Raw genomic sequence first — 12041 nt, 5'->3', positions numbered from 1 at the left:
GGCGGCGGCCCCGGGGGCTCGGCCTCTGGCCCGGGCGGCAGCAGTGGCGGAAAGGCGTCAGTCGGAGCCATGGGTGGAGGCGTGGGGGCTTCGGGCTCTGGGGGTGGCCCCAGCGGCAGTGGCGGAGGAGGCAGCGGCGGCCCTGGAGCGGGCACTAGCTTCCCGCCGCCGGGAGTGAAGCTGGGCCGTGAGTACTAGCGGCGCCTGTGGTGGATGGAGATCGGGGTTCCTGAAGCCCCTCAAATATCGATCATGTTCTTTCATATGCCCAAACAGGAGCTGGAGGTCACTGTGCCTCGCAAAACTGGGATTTGAGCTCCCTCCCTCCCAGAGAAAGCGTTGGGGGTGGGGGGTATGCCATCACTTGGAGTTTAAGGTTAGAATAATCCTCAAAGAAACAGGGGTCACAGTTTCTTAATCTTTACATTAGAGACCTTGGTTTTTCGAACCTCAAAAACAGGGATCTTTGGTTGCCATCCAGTAAAGAACAGGATCAGGGGTCGTCTCTTGCTTACAAATGAGGCTTAAGGGTTATTGTTCCCGAAGAGAACAAGAGTAAGATCACCTCTATAAAAGGGGATCTTCCTTTGCTCCCCATTAGAGGATGGGGATGTGGACTGAATATTACATAGAAGCACTGTGTGGGGTTACTTTGTCCCCAAAGAACAGGGTCAGGGCTTTCCAAACTTGGTACCTAGGTCATTCCTTTTAACACAGGACCTGATGTTATTACCCACCCGTAATAAGTAAACTGCCTTGATGGTGGAAATGAATGATCACTGCAGTTTAGAAGTAAGAGCAGCATGGGATTACTCTTAAACCAGATCATAGTTCAAAAAACGGCATGGTGGGTCATATTTCACAAAAATGGGATGGGGGCCAGGGGTCTCCCACAGTGCTCCAAAAGGATCTGAATAGAATAGGGATCTGAGGTTATGCCTGTTATCTGAGGTGAAGGGTCATTTGCTTTGAAAAAGTAGCTGTGTAGAATCATCTCACTCCAAAAGGTGTCCCTGGCCTGGAGAATGGATTTGGTTCATCAGTGACCTCTTCGGGAAACCTTTCTTCGGATCCTGGAGAAGAGGGGTCTCCAACCCTTAGTAATGGTGCCAACGTTTGCTGACATTTGGAAAATGGGAATTGACTGGGAACAGAGAGAAATCAGGCTGACCACTCTCACCATGGAGTGTTTGTCCACTAGAGACCACCTACATACAGGAAGGGGTCTGGGGCTCTGGACCACACAGATAAGGAGTCGGTCAGTGCCTATTCTAACCCCAGAATATTTGGGTAAGAGTCTGTTCCCCAAAAATGAGGACTAAGGCACTAGTGGAAATCAGGCACTCCTGATTACCAATAAGAGTCATTAATTTCTGTCACTAGAAGAACAAATGGTGAATTCACCACGTCTGCCAGCGACCTGGAGGTCACTCCTCCCTCTGTTGTACAAAAGCTAAGTGCTTTCTTCAAATAGAAGCTCCTCTGGGCTCCCACTTGGTAAAATGGAAGAGGTTAGGTCAGTCAGGCTTTACCCAGTCAGAGGGCAGTAAACTGAGAGGATGGATTCAACCTCTTGGGGGCAGAATATTAGAGTTTCCTGGAGGGGAGAGGAGGGAACACAGGCATCCAGAAACACCTTTCCTCAAAGCCAGAAAGGGACAAAGAGGCCCATCAGCTCCTCCCCACGGCCAGCCTGAGGTTCCTGTAGAGGTTCACCCCCTACAGCGTTAAGGACGAGATGGTGGCCAGAGGGTGGAGGTCAGTGGATCTTGTGTCCCCTTTATTCCTCAGGTGACAGCGGGAAGGTGACCACAGTGGTAGCCACCCTAGGCCAAGGCCCGGAGCGTTCCCAGGAGGTGGCTTACACAGACATCAAAGTGATTGGCAATGGCTCCTTTGGGGTCGTTTACCAGGCACGGCTGGCAGACACCAGGGAGCTGGTGGCTATCAAGAAGGTTCTCCAGGACAAGAGGTTCAAGGTAGTTGGAGGAAATGGGGACAAGGAGTTTGGGGACTGGGCATGGCTGGCTCGAGATTTCCAGCAAGAGAGATAGACTTGGGGTTCCACAGGGTATCTGAGCATGAGCCAAAGGAGAAGGGGAGAAAGAAGGGAATGCCTTGTGTGGAAGGAGAGAATGTGGATTCCAGGGAGAACCCAGAGATGAAGTTGATTGAGCTTCTGCTCTGTATAAGTGCTTTATAGGCAAGTTCTTGTTTAATTTACATGAAGTACTCTAAGGGTAGAGTTATTCCCATTCTAAGTAAGCAGAAACTGGAAACTGAGACTCAGATAAGAGAATTGCCCAAGGTCAAGACTGGAAATCCAGTAGTCTGGTTACCAAGCACTCCCCTTGGTTCCACTTCTGCACCCAGAGGAAAGGAAGCTGTGGCGTGATGAGTCTGGTTTCGAAGGTCGCCCTCTGCCCCAGGTGCGTGGCAAGTGCTGGATGTGATCCAGCCTGCCCTGTGCTCATCAAACCACGTGCTTTGGTGTGGGGCTGTGTCCTCCCGAGGAAGGGGAAGCCTCTCTTCATTTGGCAGAGATGCCCTCAGAGCTAGAGGAGGGAGGCCGTGTGGATAGGAATGGGGTGGACGCCCAGGCGGGTTGGTGTGCAAAGGACTGTTTGGGAGCAGAGGTTAGCCCAGATGGGGGAGAACTGAGTCCAGGCTGGGAGGGAACCAGGTCTGGGTCTGGGTCTTGGCAGTGGGAGCTTTTGGGAAATAGTTGGATGTTGGTCAGAATTTGCTTAGGGTTGAGTCCCAAAGGGGAGTGTCTGAGACGAGGCTTTCTGAGACCTGAAAGGGAACAGAGAACAGGAGAGAGCTGAGGCAGGATCCCCTTTGGGTGGATGAAAATTGGGTCTTTATTGTAGGACTTGGGATTAGGCTTTGTGGCCCAAAAGCTCTAGGGAGAAGCAGACTGATGGCCACTGCTTGCTCTTGTCACTTGTGCCGTGTGGGGGTGGAACTCATGTCACATCGTCTGACTTTTCAGAGAAGCTGGAGAACTGGATTTATATGCGGTCATTTGATTTTCAGATGTCAACAGTAAATGGAACATTTTTAAAAAGTGGGCTGAAGAGAACACATCTGTGTATGAGTGGAATGGATTAGGGGTAAAGAATTGGGGCTACCCCAGAGGGACCCTGGAGCTGGGACACAGGGAGTAGCTGCCTGGCTCTGGGCAGAAATTGGGGAGTGGGCTTGTAGTGAGGGGTTATAGAGCAGGGAGGCAGAGAGTGTTGGTGGTGTTCTGAGGCTCTTTCTCTTTGCCCCCAAGAACCGAGAACTGCAGATTATGCGTAAGCTGGACCACTGTAACATCGTGAGGCTGAGATACTTTTTCTACTCCAGTGGGGAGAAGGTGAGATCTCGCATGTATGGGGGGGTAGTCTACCTTCACCCATTTCCCTGCTGGTCTTTGGACTCCCAATCCTTCCCCCTCCACTGCTCCCTACAAACTTTCCCTCCCCTCTTCGCTTTTTTCTCATAATTCCTCACGCCTCTTCTTTGCTTCTGCAGAAAGATGAGCTTTACCTAAATTTGGTGCTGGAATTCGTGCCTGAGACGGTGTACCGGGTGGCCCGCCATTTCACCAAGTCCAAGTTGAACGTCCCGATCACCTATGTCAAGGTGGGCAGGCAGGCTGGTAGGCTTTTTGGGTCCAGGGCCCCTGCACCCTCCTGCTTTCCTTGCGTCTCATTACTTCTCAAGTTTTTGTGGGTCTCTGGAGGCCTAGTGTTACATTAGTCCTTGTGCTTCCAGTGATGCAGTTTGCCTCATACCGGGGAGATTCAGGGTCCCCCAACCTGAGGCTGTACTGAATGAGGAAGGCGGGCTGGCCAGGGGTCTGGCGAGGCTGCAGGATACCTGCAGTCTCTACTCTGGTGGGGCTGGCTCAGCATTGGGAGTGGGAACCGGGGAGGCAACCGGGGACCTGCTGAGGTTGGATTCTGCGTCCCCCCATCTTAAGGTGACAGAAGGTTGAGGAGTGGGACTGAAGGAAGGTCAAGGCTGGAGCCAGGAATGCCTCTTCTCTGCTTGTGCAGGCTCATTCCCACTGCCGGGTGCTGTGTCCCAGGAGTTACCCTTGAGAGGTGTTTGCACGAATGAGTGAGCGAATGAGTGAGTGAGTGAATCCATCCGTCTGATAATGATATGGAGAAAAAAGGTGGGAGTAACCTGCTGTAAATGGGGGGTGGTGGGTTCCAGCTTGCTGGTGGTTTGTAGGAGCCTCGCTGCTGCTCCTGTTGGCACCTGGTTCCCAGGCGAGCCATGGGGCCCTGCCAGGGTTTGGTGCTGGGAGGGGAGGCCTCTGGCGGGCAGACCTGTCGTGCAGCTGCCTCTCTGCTGGGCCCGTGCCTGGCTATGCTAGCGGCCTCGTTGACTGAGAATCAGGCCTTGCTCCTGCAGCGCTCGCAGTTTGGCAGGGTAGACAGGTGTCAGAGAGAACTGGAACTCTAGAAACAGCCCTACTCGAAGGAACACAACATTCTGGAAACAGTGTATGGCCCCCCAGGCCAGCCTGTTTTGAGGGTGAGAAGGCACAAGGAAGGCTTCTGGGAGGAGATATCTCTGGCCCAGGGCTGTGTGAACAGAACAGGAAAGGACCCCGGAAGCAGATCTGTGCAGTGGAGAAATCAAGTGGCCACATCCCAGGCCCTGGGCTAGGTCCTAGGGATGCAGCAGTGATGAAAACACAAAGCTTCTTGCTCCTTTGGTACTTCTACTCCAGTCAGCGGGAAGGAAAGTGGCAGGAACACCCAGCTGGCGAGGGGTTGGCTCGGGGGTGGTTTTCGCTGGTGGCTGGAGGAGGCTGAGCCCTTCCAGTAGCCAGTGTTTAGTGAGGGGGCAGCTGAGAGCCCGGCTCCCCTGCTCGCTCTGCAACAGCCCGTCTCCTGTGGAGGGGTGTGATGGCGGTCAGAGGTCGGGGCAGCCTCATGGGCACTGCTGGGCTTGTTGGAATGCACCAGCCTGAACTTACTGGGGCTGCTGGGCAGTCCTGGCTCTAACTAGCCCTCCTGGTGATTCTGGTGCAGTACCCAGAGTGGAACCAAGGGCCCGGGGAGGGCTTTTAAGTCTGAGCGTGGCAGGGGTGTGCGCTGTATGTGAGGAGAGCTGGGCTGCAGCTTGCTGTCCCCCGGCCCAGGTGTACATGTACCAGCTCTTCCGGAGCCTGGCCTACATCCACTCCCAGGGGGTGTGTCACCGTGACATCAAGCCCCAGAACCTGCTGGTGGATCCTGATACTGCTGTCCTCAAGCTCTGCGATTTTGGCAGGTGGGCCCAGCTTGGGGTGTGCTGGGTGGCTCTAGGGGCGAGGAGGGACCCCACCTCTTGCCTTGTGTTTACTCCTGCCCGCCTCTCCCCACAGTGCAAAGCAGTTGGTCCGGGGGGAGCCCAACGTCTCCTACATCTGTTCTCGCTACTACCGGGCCCCAGAGCTGATCTTCGGAGCCACTGATTACACCTCATCCATCGGTCGGTGGGGCGGGGATGGCGGTCGTGGCAGTTGGCTCTTCCTGTGTGCCGACTGCCAGGCTTGGTGATAAAAGCTTAACATCTGTTCTTTTATCCAGTCCTTGCAAACTTTGGAGGGCGAAGGCATGTTTGCTTGTGCTCCTGACGAGGAGTCTGAGGCGTAGGGCACTGGGCACCTCTTGCAGCTGCACCGCGGGTACTGGCAGGGCCTCGCTCTGAAAGCGGACCTGACCAGAGTCCGCTGTAGCCCTGGAACCTCCCCAGGGGAGGGACTAACTGTGACCTTGGAGTCAGAGGCGAGGTTTGACACCTTGAGGGTGTGACCTGCTGCCACCTTCCACACACAGCAGGGTGTGAAAAGATTTGGAAGAACTTTCCTCAGCAGTGTGATAAAGCTGTGTGGCCCTTAGGTGTGAACTTGTGCTGTGGGGTCAAGGTGTACAGACCACGGAGGCAGAGGCAAGCAAGTAAGGCAGCCTAGTGCTTAACACTTTAACTCCCTGGAGCCCACGGCACACAGGTACCTGGCCTAGGCCTGTTGGCCCGCCCGCAGGGTGAAGGCAAAGGAGGTGCTTATTGGGGACCCTGAGTAGAGAGGGAGTCAGGACTGAAACAAGTTTAGAAGGAAGGGGCAGTAGTTGGACTTGTCAGGCTTCATGCTCTTAAGCCACAGAGACCTTTAGTGTGCTAAGAGAATGGGGTTCCTCTTGGGGTGACTGACAAATGTCTGTGAGGGGAGCATGTCTGACCCTCTTCCATTCCCTTCCAGATGTGTGGTCAGCTGGCTGCGTCCTGGCTGAGCTCCTCCTGGGCCAGCCCATTTTCCCCGGAGACAGCGGGGTGGACCAGCTGGTGGAGATCATCAAGGTGAGGGGAAGGTTGGGTGGGCAGGGACGGGGGTAAGGGTGGGGAGCTGGGCTCAGACTCCTGCCTCCTGCCCCTTCCCTACAGGTGCTGGGAACACCAACCCGGGAACAGATCCGAGAGATGAACCCCAACTACACGGAGTTCAAGTTCCCTCAGATTAAAGCTCACCCCTGGTCAAAGGTGGGGCAGGGCTGGGGTCTCAGGCAGCGTGGCTTGGGTCCCCATTGGAGACTGACTGGTCTGGGGACCTGGCCAAGGGGCATGGTCAGTAACTCATCAGATTTCAGGTTATCGAGTTCCCATACAATAACAATCTAGGACCAACAGTAAATTTGGGAGTCTTTCAGTGGGGGGGAAAACAGGCTCATAGCAAGGTCCATTCAGTCATGGGACCAGGGAGGGTCGAGAACTATGTTGACCTTTTCAGTGGGCATACCTCAGTTTACCCCCTGGAAAGGGGGTTTGTGGAGAGCCTTGGCCATGGTCACTGTGGCAGTGAGGCGAGTACACCAGCACGGGGGTGTCTCACTTTTGTGACCCCCCAAGGTGTTCAAGCCTCGAACGCCGCCTGAGGCCATCGCCCTCTGCTCAAGCCTGCTGGAGTACACGCCGTCCTGCAGGCTGTCCCCGCTCGAAGCCTGCGCCCACAGCTTCTTTGATGAGCTGCGCTGTCCCGGAACCCAGCTTCCCAACAACCGCCCGATCCCGCCCCTCTTCAACTTCAGTCCCAGCGGTGAGGGCACAGCCTGGGGTCCGAGGCTGGAGGGACAGCCACGACTGTGTTGGCTGTGTGTTGGAGTCGGGCTGGGAGGTGGGGGTGGGCCTCTAAGGAAGGCCTGAGGCTTTCTCTAGGGAAGATGGGGGCCCCCAGGTTTGGGGAGAGCCCAGCCTTGTCTACACTCTGCCATCTTGCTGGTTTTTCATTCAAAGTGCAGTTGCTGCACCATCACCATGAAGGTGTGACCTGCTCCCAGGGCCTCTGTCGTTCCCTATTGGTAGGGCTGATGGTGCCCACCTTCGGGCGGGAGGAGAGGATTTGGAAGATAACCACCTGAGAGAGTCCCCAAACACTGGCTTTGCCGATAGCAGGGCCCCCATTTGGTATCTCCTGTTAACCCCAGCTGAAGCTCCAGATACCCGGCCCTGTCCACTGACTGTGTCCATTCCTGTCTCTAGAACTCTCCATCCAACCATCTCTCAATGCCATTCTCATCCCTCCTCACTTGCGGTCCCCAGCGGGCAGTACTCCCCTTACCCCATCCTCACAAGGTAAGTTGGGGCCACTTACTGTGGGTTAAAGAAGCATTTCGCAGCCTGGGGGTGGGCCTGTCCTCACAGCCCTGGGTTCTTGCAGGTATTTGAGACACTGCTGTTTTGCTGGTGTAGGGAGCCTATTTTATGCCATGTGAATGGCCACCTGTGTGGGACATCACTGCCTAGATCTGGAAAACCAGAGAAACGTGTTTGGCTTGTGTAAATGCACACATTTAAATTTGTTGCCCACATTTAAAAATTGGGGCCATTTGTTGAAAATGCAAATTTCCAGTTTCTCATAGAATATCAAACTTGGCAGCCCTGTCATTGAGCTGAGTGCCAGCTGCCCCCTCTTCTGTGGGGCCTGGCACTTGGCATGTCACTCAGCCACCAGCCTGGTCCTTTGGCATGTGGGCTTGCCGAACTAGAGAGACAGCTTTAAACTTCATGTGGCATTTCCCACGGACTTCTGCTCTTGGTGGTGGTGGTGGAGGGGGCTCTGAAGGGGGCTGATCTAACTGTCTGCTCCTTCTCCTCCAGCAGCTTTAAGTGAGGCTCAGACCAGCACGGACTGGCAGTCCACCGATACCACAGCTTCCCTCACTAACTCTTCTTGAGGGCCCCACCAACTACCCTTCCATCTGGGAGCCCCAAGTGGGGAAGGGGGGCCATAGCCCATCCAGCTCTTGCCCTGGCTAGGCCCTAGAGGGCAGAGGTAAATGAGTCCCTGTCCCTACCTCTAGTCCCTCCCTCACCAGCCTCACCCGACGGTGAGCTTTTTACGAGGATTTTAACTGGTTGTGGGGAGGGAAGAGAAGGACGGATGTTGGGGAGGGGGTGGGAGGGTTGTGGGGGTGCAGGGACCTCCCGCCCACTTGGTCCCCTCCCCTCCCCCCAGGCTTCCACCTCCTCCAGACCCTTCCCTGCCTTCCTTTGTAAATAGAACCAGCCCTGCCCATCTTCTTTCCTCCCTTGGCCCCCGGGTGTAAATAGATTGTTATAATTTTTTTCTTAAAGAAAACGTCGATTCGCACCGTCCGACCTGGCCCCCTCCCCTCCTACAGCTGTCACCCCTTTCCTGTCCTCTGCCCTTTTGGTTTCTCCCTCCTCTCCCCACCCTGGAGGGCTGGGGGTGGTGGTGGGGGAGCTCCTGATGTCTTAGTTTCCACAGTAAGGTTTGCCTGTGTACAGACCTCGGTTCAATAAATTATTGGCATGAAAACCTGCCCCGCCTGGCTGCCTGTTTCTAGAGGTAAGAGAGGTGCTGGGGCTGTTCTGGGACAACAGCGGGCCGACTCAGGCAGGGACGGGCGATATGGGGCACAGGCTGCCTCTCCGGGGCCCGGCCCTGGCACAGGGGCTCAGCCTTCCTGCCTGCGGAGGTGCGGGAGGGGCTTATCCCATGAATCCAGTAGAAATCTCATTCCATTTACAGAGGGAGGCACTGTCACCCCAGGTGATGGTGACAGAACTGGGCAGCCTCAGACTCCAGCAGAGACTATCTCACGGTCTGAGCCGTCTGCTGCTTCAGGGTCCAGAGGACCCAGGTCCACGGACGAGACAGCGACTCAGGTCAAGGCAGCCTGGATTCTTAGTGGCGTGGTTCCCACCCATGCACAGCAGCTGTCCTCAAATCCCACAGATTCCCAAAGCGCATTTCTCTGTCAAGTGGCAGCTTACTGTACACGGCCCAGCTCAGGGATGCTGGGAAGCAAGAGCATGGCTTGTCCTTCACTGCGACAACATGCTGGGGCCAGATGGGGGGTTCATGGGTGGAAGGAAAGAGTTCTCTACTCAGTGCCAACTGTAGGTGAGGGCAGAGGGCTCCAGAAATGGAAGGGGGCCATGCGTGAGTGACGTGTTCTCTGCTGCAATCTACCAGTGCCCTGGAGGGGCCTTCTGTGGCAACTGGGCTCTGCAGTCAGTGAGGCCAGCCCCAGGGGCATCTTGCCTCCCCGGCCTCCGCTACTCAGCAACAGGCAACGGAGCCTCATTCCTACGAGGAGCACACAGCAAGCAGACTAGGTGATGGGCAGTCGTGGCCTCTGGGGTCCCCTTCCTCCCAGCTGCTCATTCTGGCGGTGTGCTAGGTCCCTGAGGGTGCCCCTCACTGTTCTCCCACCCCTATAGCCTCTGCCCAGCTCTGGCCCTGTCCTTTCCCTCCAGCCTTCCCTTCATCCCCTCTAGCCTCCACTATGACCTGCCCTTCCTTCTCCCTTCCCTTCTGAGGCCTTCCCATGGCCAGGGCTCCTTCCTCCTCCACTTTTATCACCCAACCTCCTGCCCACACAGCTGCCTCCTGCCTCTGCACCTTGGTCTGCACAGGCCTGGGAAACATCTGCCCCACTGACCTGCCATAAATCACCAGCTTATGTTTTGGAGGAAAGAATCGTCATCCCAGATAACCTTTAAAGAGGTTGGGGAATCCTTCCTGTTCCCAAGGACTTTGATCTTTTGAGGCACCATCAATCTCCAACGGCTCTAACACCCGCTCACTTTTCCTCCACTTAATCATGCCCTGAGCCACCAGCCCTGCATGGGTTACAGGTCACAATCAATCAGTGGCACTGGTCCCAGACGTGGCCTGAAGGAACCAACTGGGTTCAAACCTCAGTGCCCCCTCTGCCTAGCTGCAAGACCTCGGGCAAGTCTGGCCCTGTTTTCTCATCTGCACGACAATGAATATACTGGGATCACCTCCCAGGCCCATGGGGTCATAGTCCACAGACAGCGTTCACTGTAGTGCCTGCCACAGCTAGGCAGGCCAGTGTTCACTGTACTGGGGCTGTGAATAACTGGATGGTCTCCAACATACCGAGAACTCGCCCTTTTTGCATTGCCGCCTGCTGGAATGTTCTCTTCCACTGTCACTAGCAGATTTCTATGTTTTCAATGGCCACGTCTAGGAGGCCTCCAACATCTGACCTGCCACCTTGGAGGCTGGTCCCCTGGCCTGGCCTCCCACTGTTCCCGCATATCCCCACTGCAATGGAAGGAGCCTGAGGCTGAGATCTGTTTGTCTGGGGTAGGGCAGAGGCCCGACTCATCCTTGGCCTCTGGCATCACCCAGCACAGAAGAGGGTGGGCCTCAGGACTCATTCAGAGAGAAAGTGCATCTGTACTCATGCACTTGTGTTCCTCCCATCACAATGCATGCCTGCGGGGGGCAGAACACATGTCTGACTTACTCCTGGGTCTCCCGCTCACCCAGCCTGCAGCTGCGCACCTCGCTATCTACAGAATTCCACGTTTTCAAAAACAAGCTTAAGGCACCCCAAAGAAGTCCAGTGCCTTTCCCCCCACCAGGCAAAGCCAAGTCCTAGATGCTTGGTGTCCAGGGATGGCGAGGGCTGGCAGGACAAGCAGCGGACCAGAAGTATGCGACTGTGCCCAGCCCCAACCTGGCACGTGCTCGGGGCTCAGAAAAGGTTACCTGACATTGCTGGGCACCCGGGTGCTGCCGAGCAAAGGGCTTGGCAAACCTCACTGGGCAGTGCAGCAGGTGACCTGGGACAGATCAGATCGCATCTCAGAGCTTCAGTTTCCCCTCAGGCAGAAAAAGGTGAGGAGAAACCAGGCAGGCCTGTTCTGAGCAGCTGGTGGGTAAGAGGCCAGGGTGGATCCTGACACATAAATGGTCACCAGAGTGGCTTGTCGGGGTAGGCCCCTTTCCCCAAGGAGGGACCCACAATGGCTGTGGCAACCAAACTTTTATTGCGCTTCAGCTGTGTCACATGAAGGCAGCATCCAACTGCAGCAGCCCGCTGGCCTCACTGGCCCCCAGGGCGGCCTGGCACAGCTGCAGCGTGTCCTCAAGGGCCAGCGGCTGGGACGTCTCAATGATGGCAATGGTCTCCCCCAGTTCGGTGCACATGATAGTCTGCTGCGGCTCGGGGGGGGGGGCTGGGGCGGGGGGTGGAGAGCGTGGTGGCTGTGTGGTCCCAGTCCGGGCTCGGGCATGGACCCTCTGATGCAGCCGCAGGCCTGCCATGGCACGGAACCAGCGGCCACAGATCCCACAGCAGTAGGGGCTCTTGTTGTAGAGGCCAGAGATGGGCAGGCGCGGCGCCCGGGCAAAGGCCACGGGCCGCAGGTGCAGCCTCCGGTGCTGCTGCAGGTTGGAGCTCTGTGTGAAGCGCTTGCCGCAGTCCAAGCACTGGTAGGGCCGCACGCCCGTGTGGGTCAGCTGGTGACGGCTGAGGTTGGCTAAAGACGCAAAGGTCTTGCCACAAGAGTGGCACTGGAAGGGCCTCTCGCCTGTGTGTGTCCGCAGGTGGTTGTGGACGTGGACCAGCTTCTTGAAGCCCCTGCCGCACACCCCGCAGCGGTGTCGCCGCTCAGGGGGCCCGTGCACCGCACGTCGGTGCCGGGACAGCCGGGAAGCTGAGGAGAAGGACTTGGAGCACTGTGGGCAGGGCAGCTGGACAGGTGGGGCGGGC

At 56.3% G+C, this 12041-nt stretch overlaps 2 protein-coding genes across 2 annotated transcripts in view; one reads left to right on the top strand and one right to left on the bottom strand.

The window, feature by feature from the left end:
• Nucleotides 1–6: 6 nt before the first annotated feature.
• Nucleotides 7–8829, top strand: GSK3A (glycogen synthase kinase 3 alpha). Its single transcript, XM_012733672.1, has 11 exons — nucleotides 7–187; nucleotides 1792–1979; nucleotides 3281–3364; nucleotides 3523–3633; nucleotides 5150–5280; nucleotides 5375–5481; nucleotides 6251–6348; nucleotides 6433–6528; nucleotides 6895–7081; nucleotides 7525–7617; nucleotides 8143–8829. The coding sequence occupies exons 1-11, from the start codon at nucleotides 70–72 to the stop codon at nucleotides 8217–8219; spliced, it is 1290 nt and encodes a 429-aa protein (XP_012589126.1). The 5' UTR covers nucleotides 7–69; the 3' UTR covers nucleotides 8220–8829.
• A 2475-nt stretch (nucleotides 8830–11304) lies between these two features.
• The window catches only part of ZNF526 (zinc finger protein 526), a 4028-nt gene continuing 3291 nt past the window's right edge, over nucleotides 11305–12041 (bottom strand). Inside the window, exon 3 of the mRNA XM_012733684.1 lies at nucleotides 11305–12041. This exon is cut by the window's right edge and continues 30 nt beyond it. Within this exon, the coding sequence (XP_012589138.1) occupies nucleotides 11333–12041 (709 nt within the window). The 3' untranslated portion in view covers nucleotides 11305–11332.

The sequence above is a fragment of the Condylura cristata genome, unplaced genomic scaffold, assembly GCF_000260355.1.
Source record: "Condylura cristata isolate star-nosed mole 26May11 unplaced genomic scaffold, ConCri1.0 scaffold00041, whole genome shotgun sequence".
NCBI lineage: Eukaryota > Metazoa > Chordata > Mammalia > Eulipotyphla > Talpidae > Condylura > Condylura cristata.
Note: the sequence above shows the minus strand (reverse complement) of the source record. Positions and strands in the feature narration are given on the sequence as shown.

Bases quoted from the DNA above. Each gene is read 5' to 3' on its own strand.
- GSK3A (XM_012733672.1), top strand. From the start codon at position 70: ATGGGTGGAGGCGTGGGGGCTTCGGGCTCTGGGGGTGGCCCCAGCGGC. The intron at 5,281-5,374 runs GTGGGCCCAGCT...CTCTCCCCACAG, and splicing joins AAGCTCTGCGATTTTGGCAG to TGCAAAGCAGTTGGTCCGGG. The intron at 6,529-6,894 runs GTGGGGCAGGGC...TGACCCCCCAAG, and splicing joins AAGCTCACCCCTGGTCAAAG to GTGTTCAAGCCTCGAACGCC.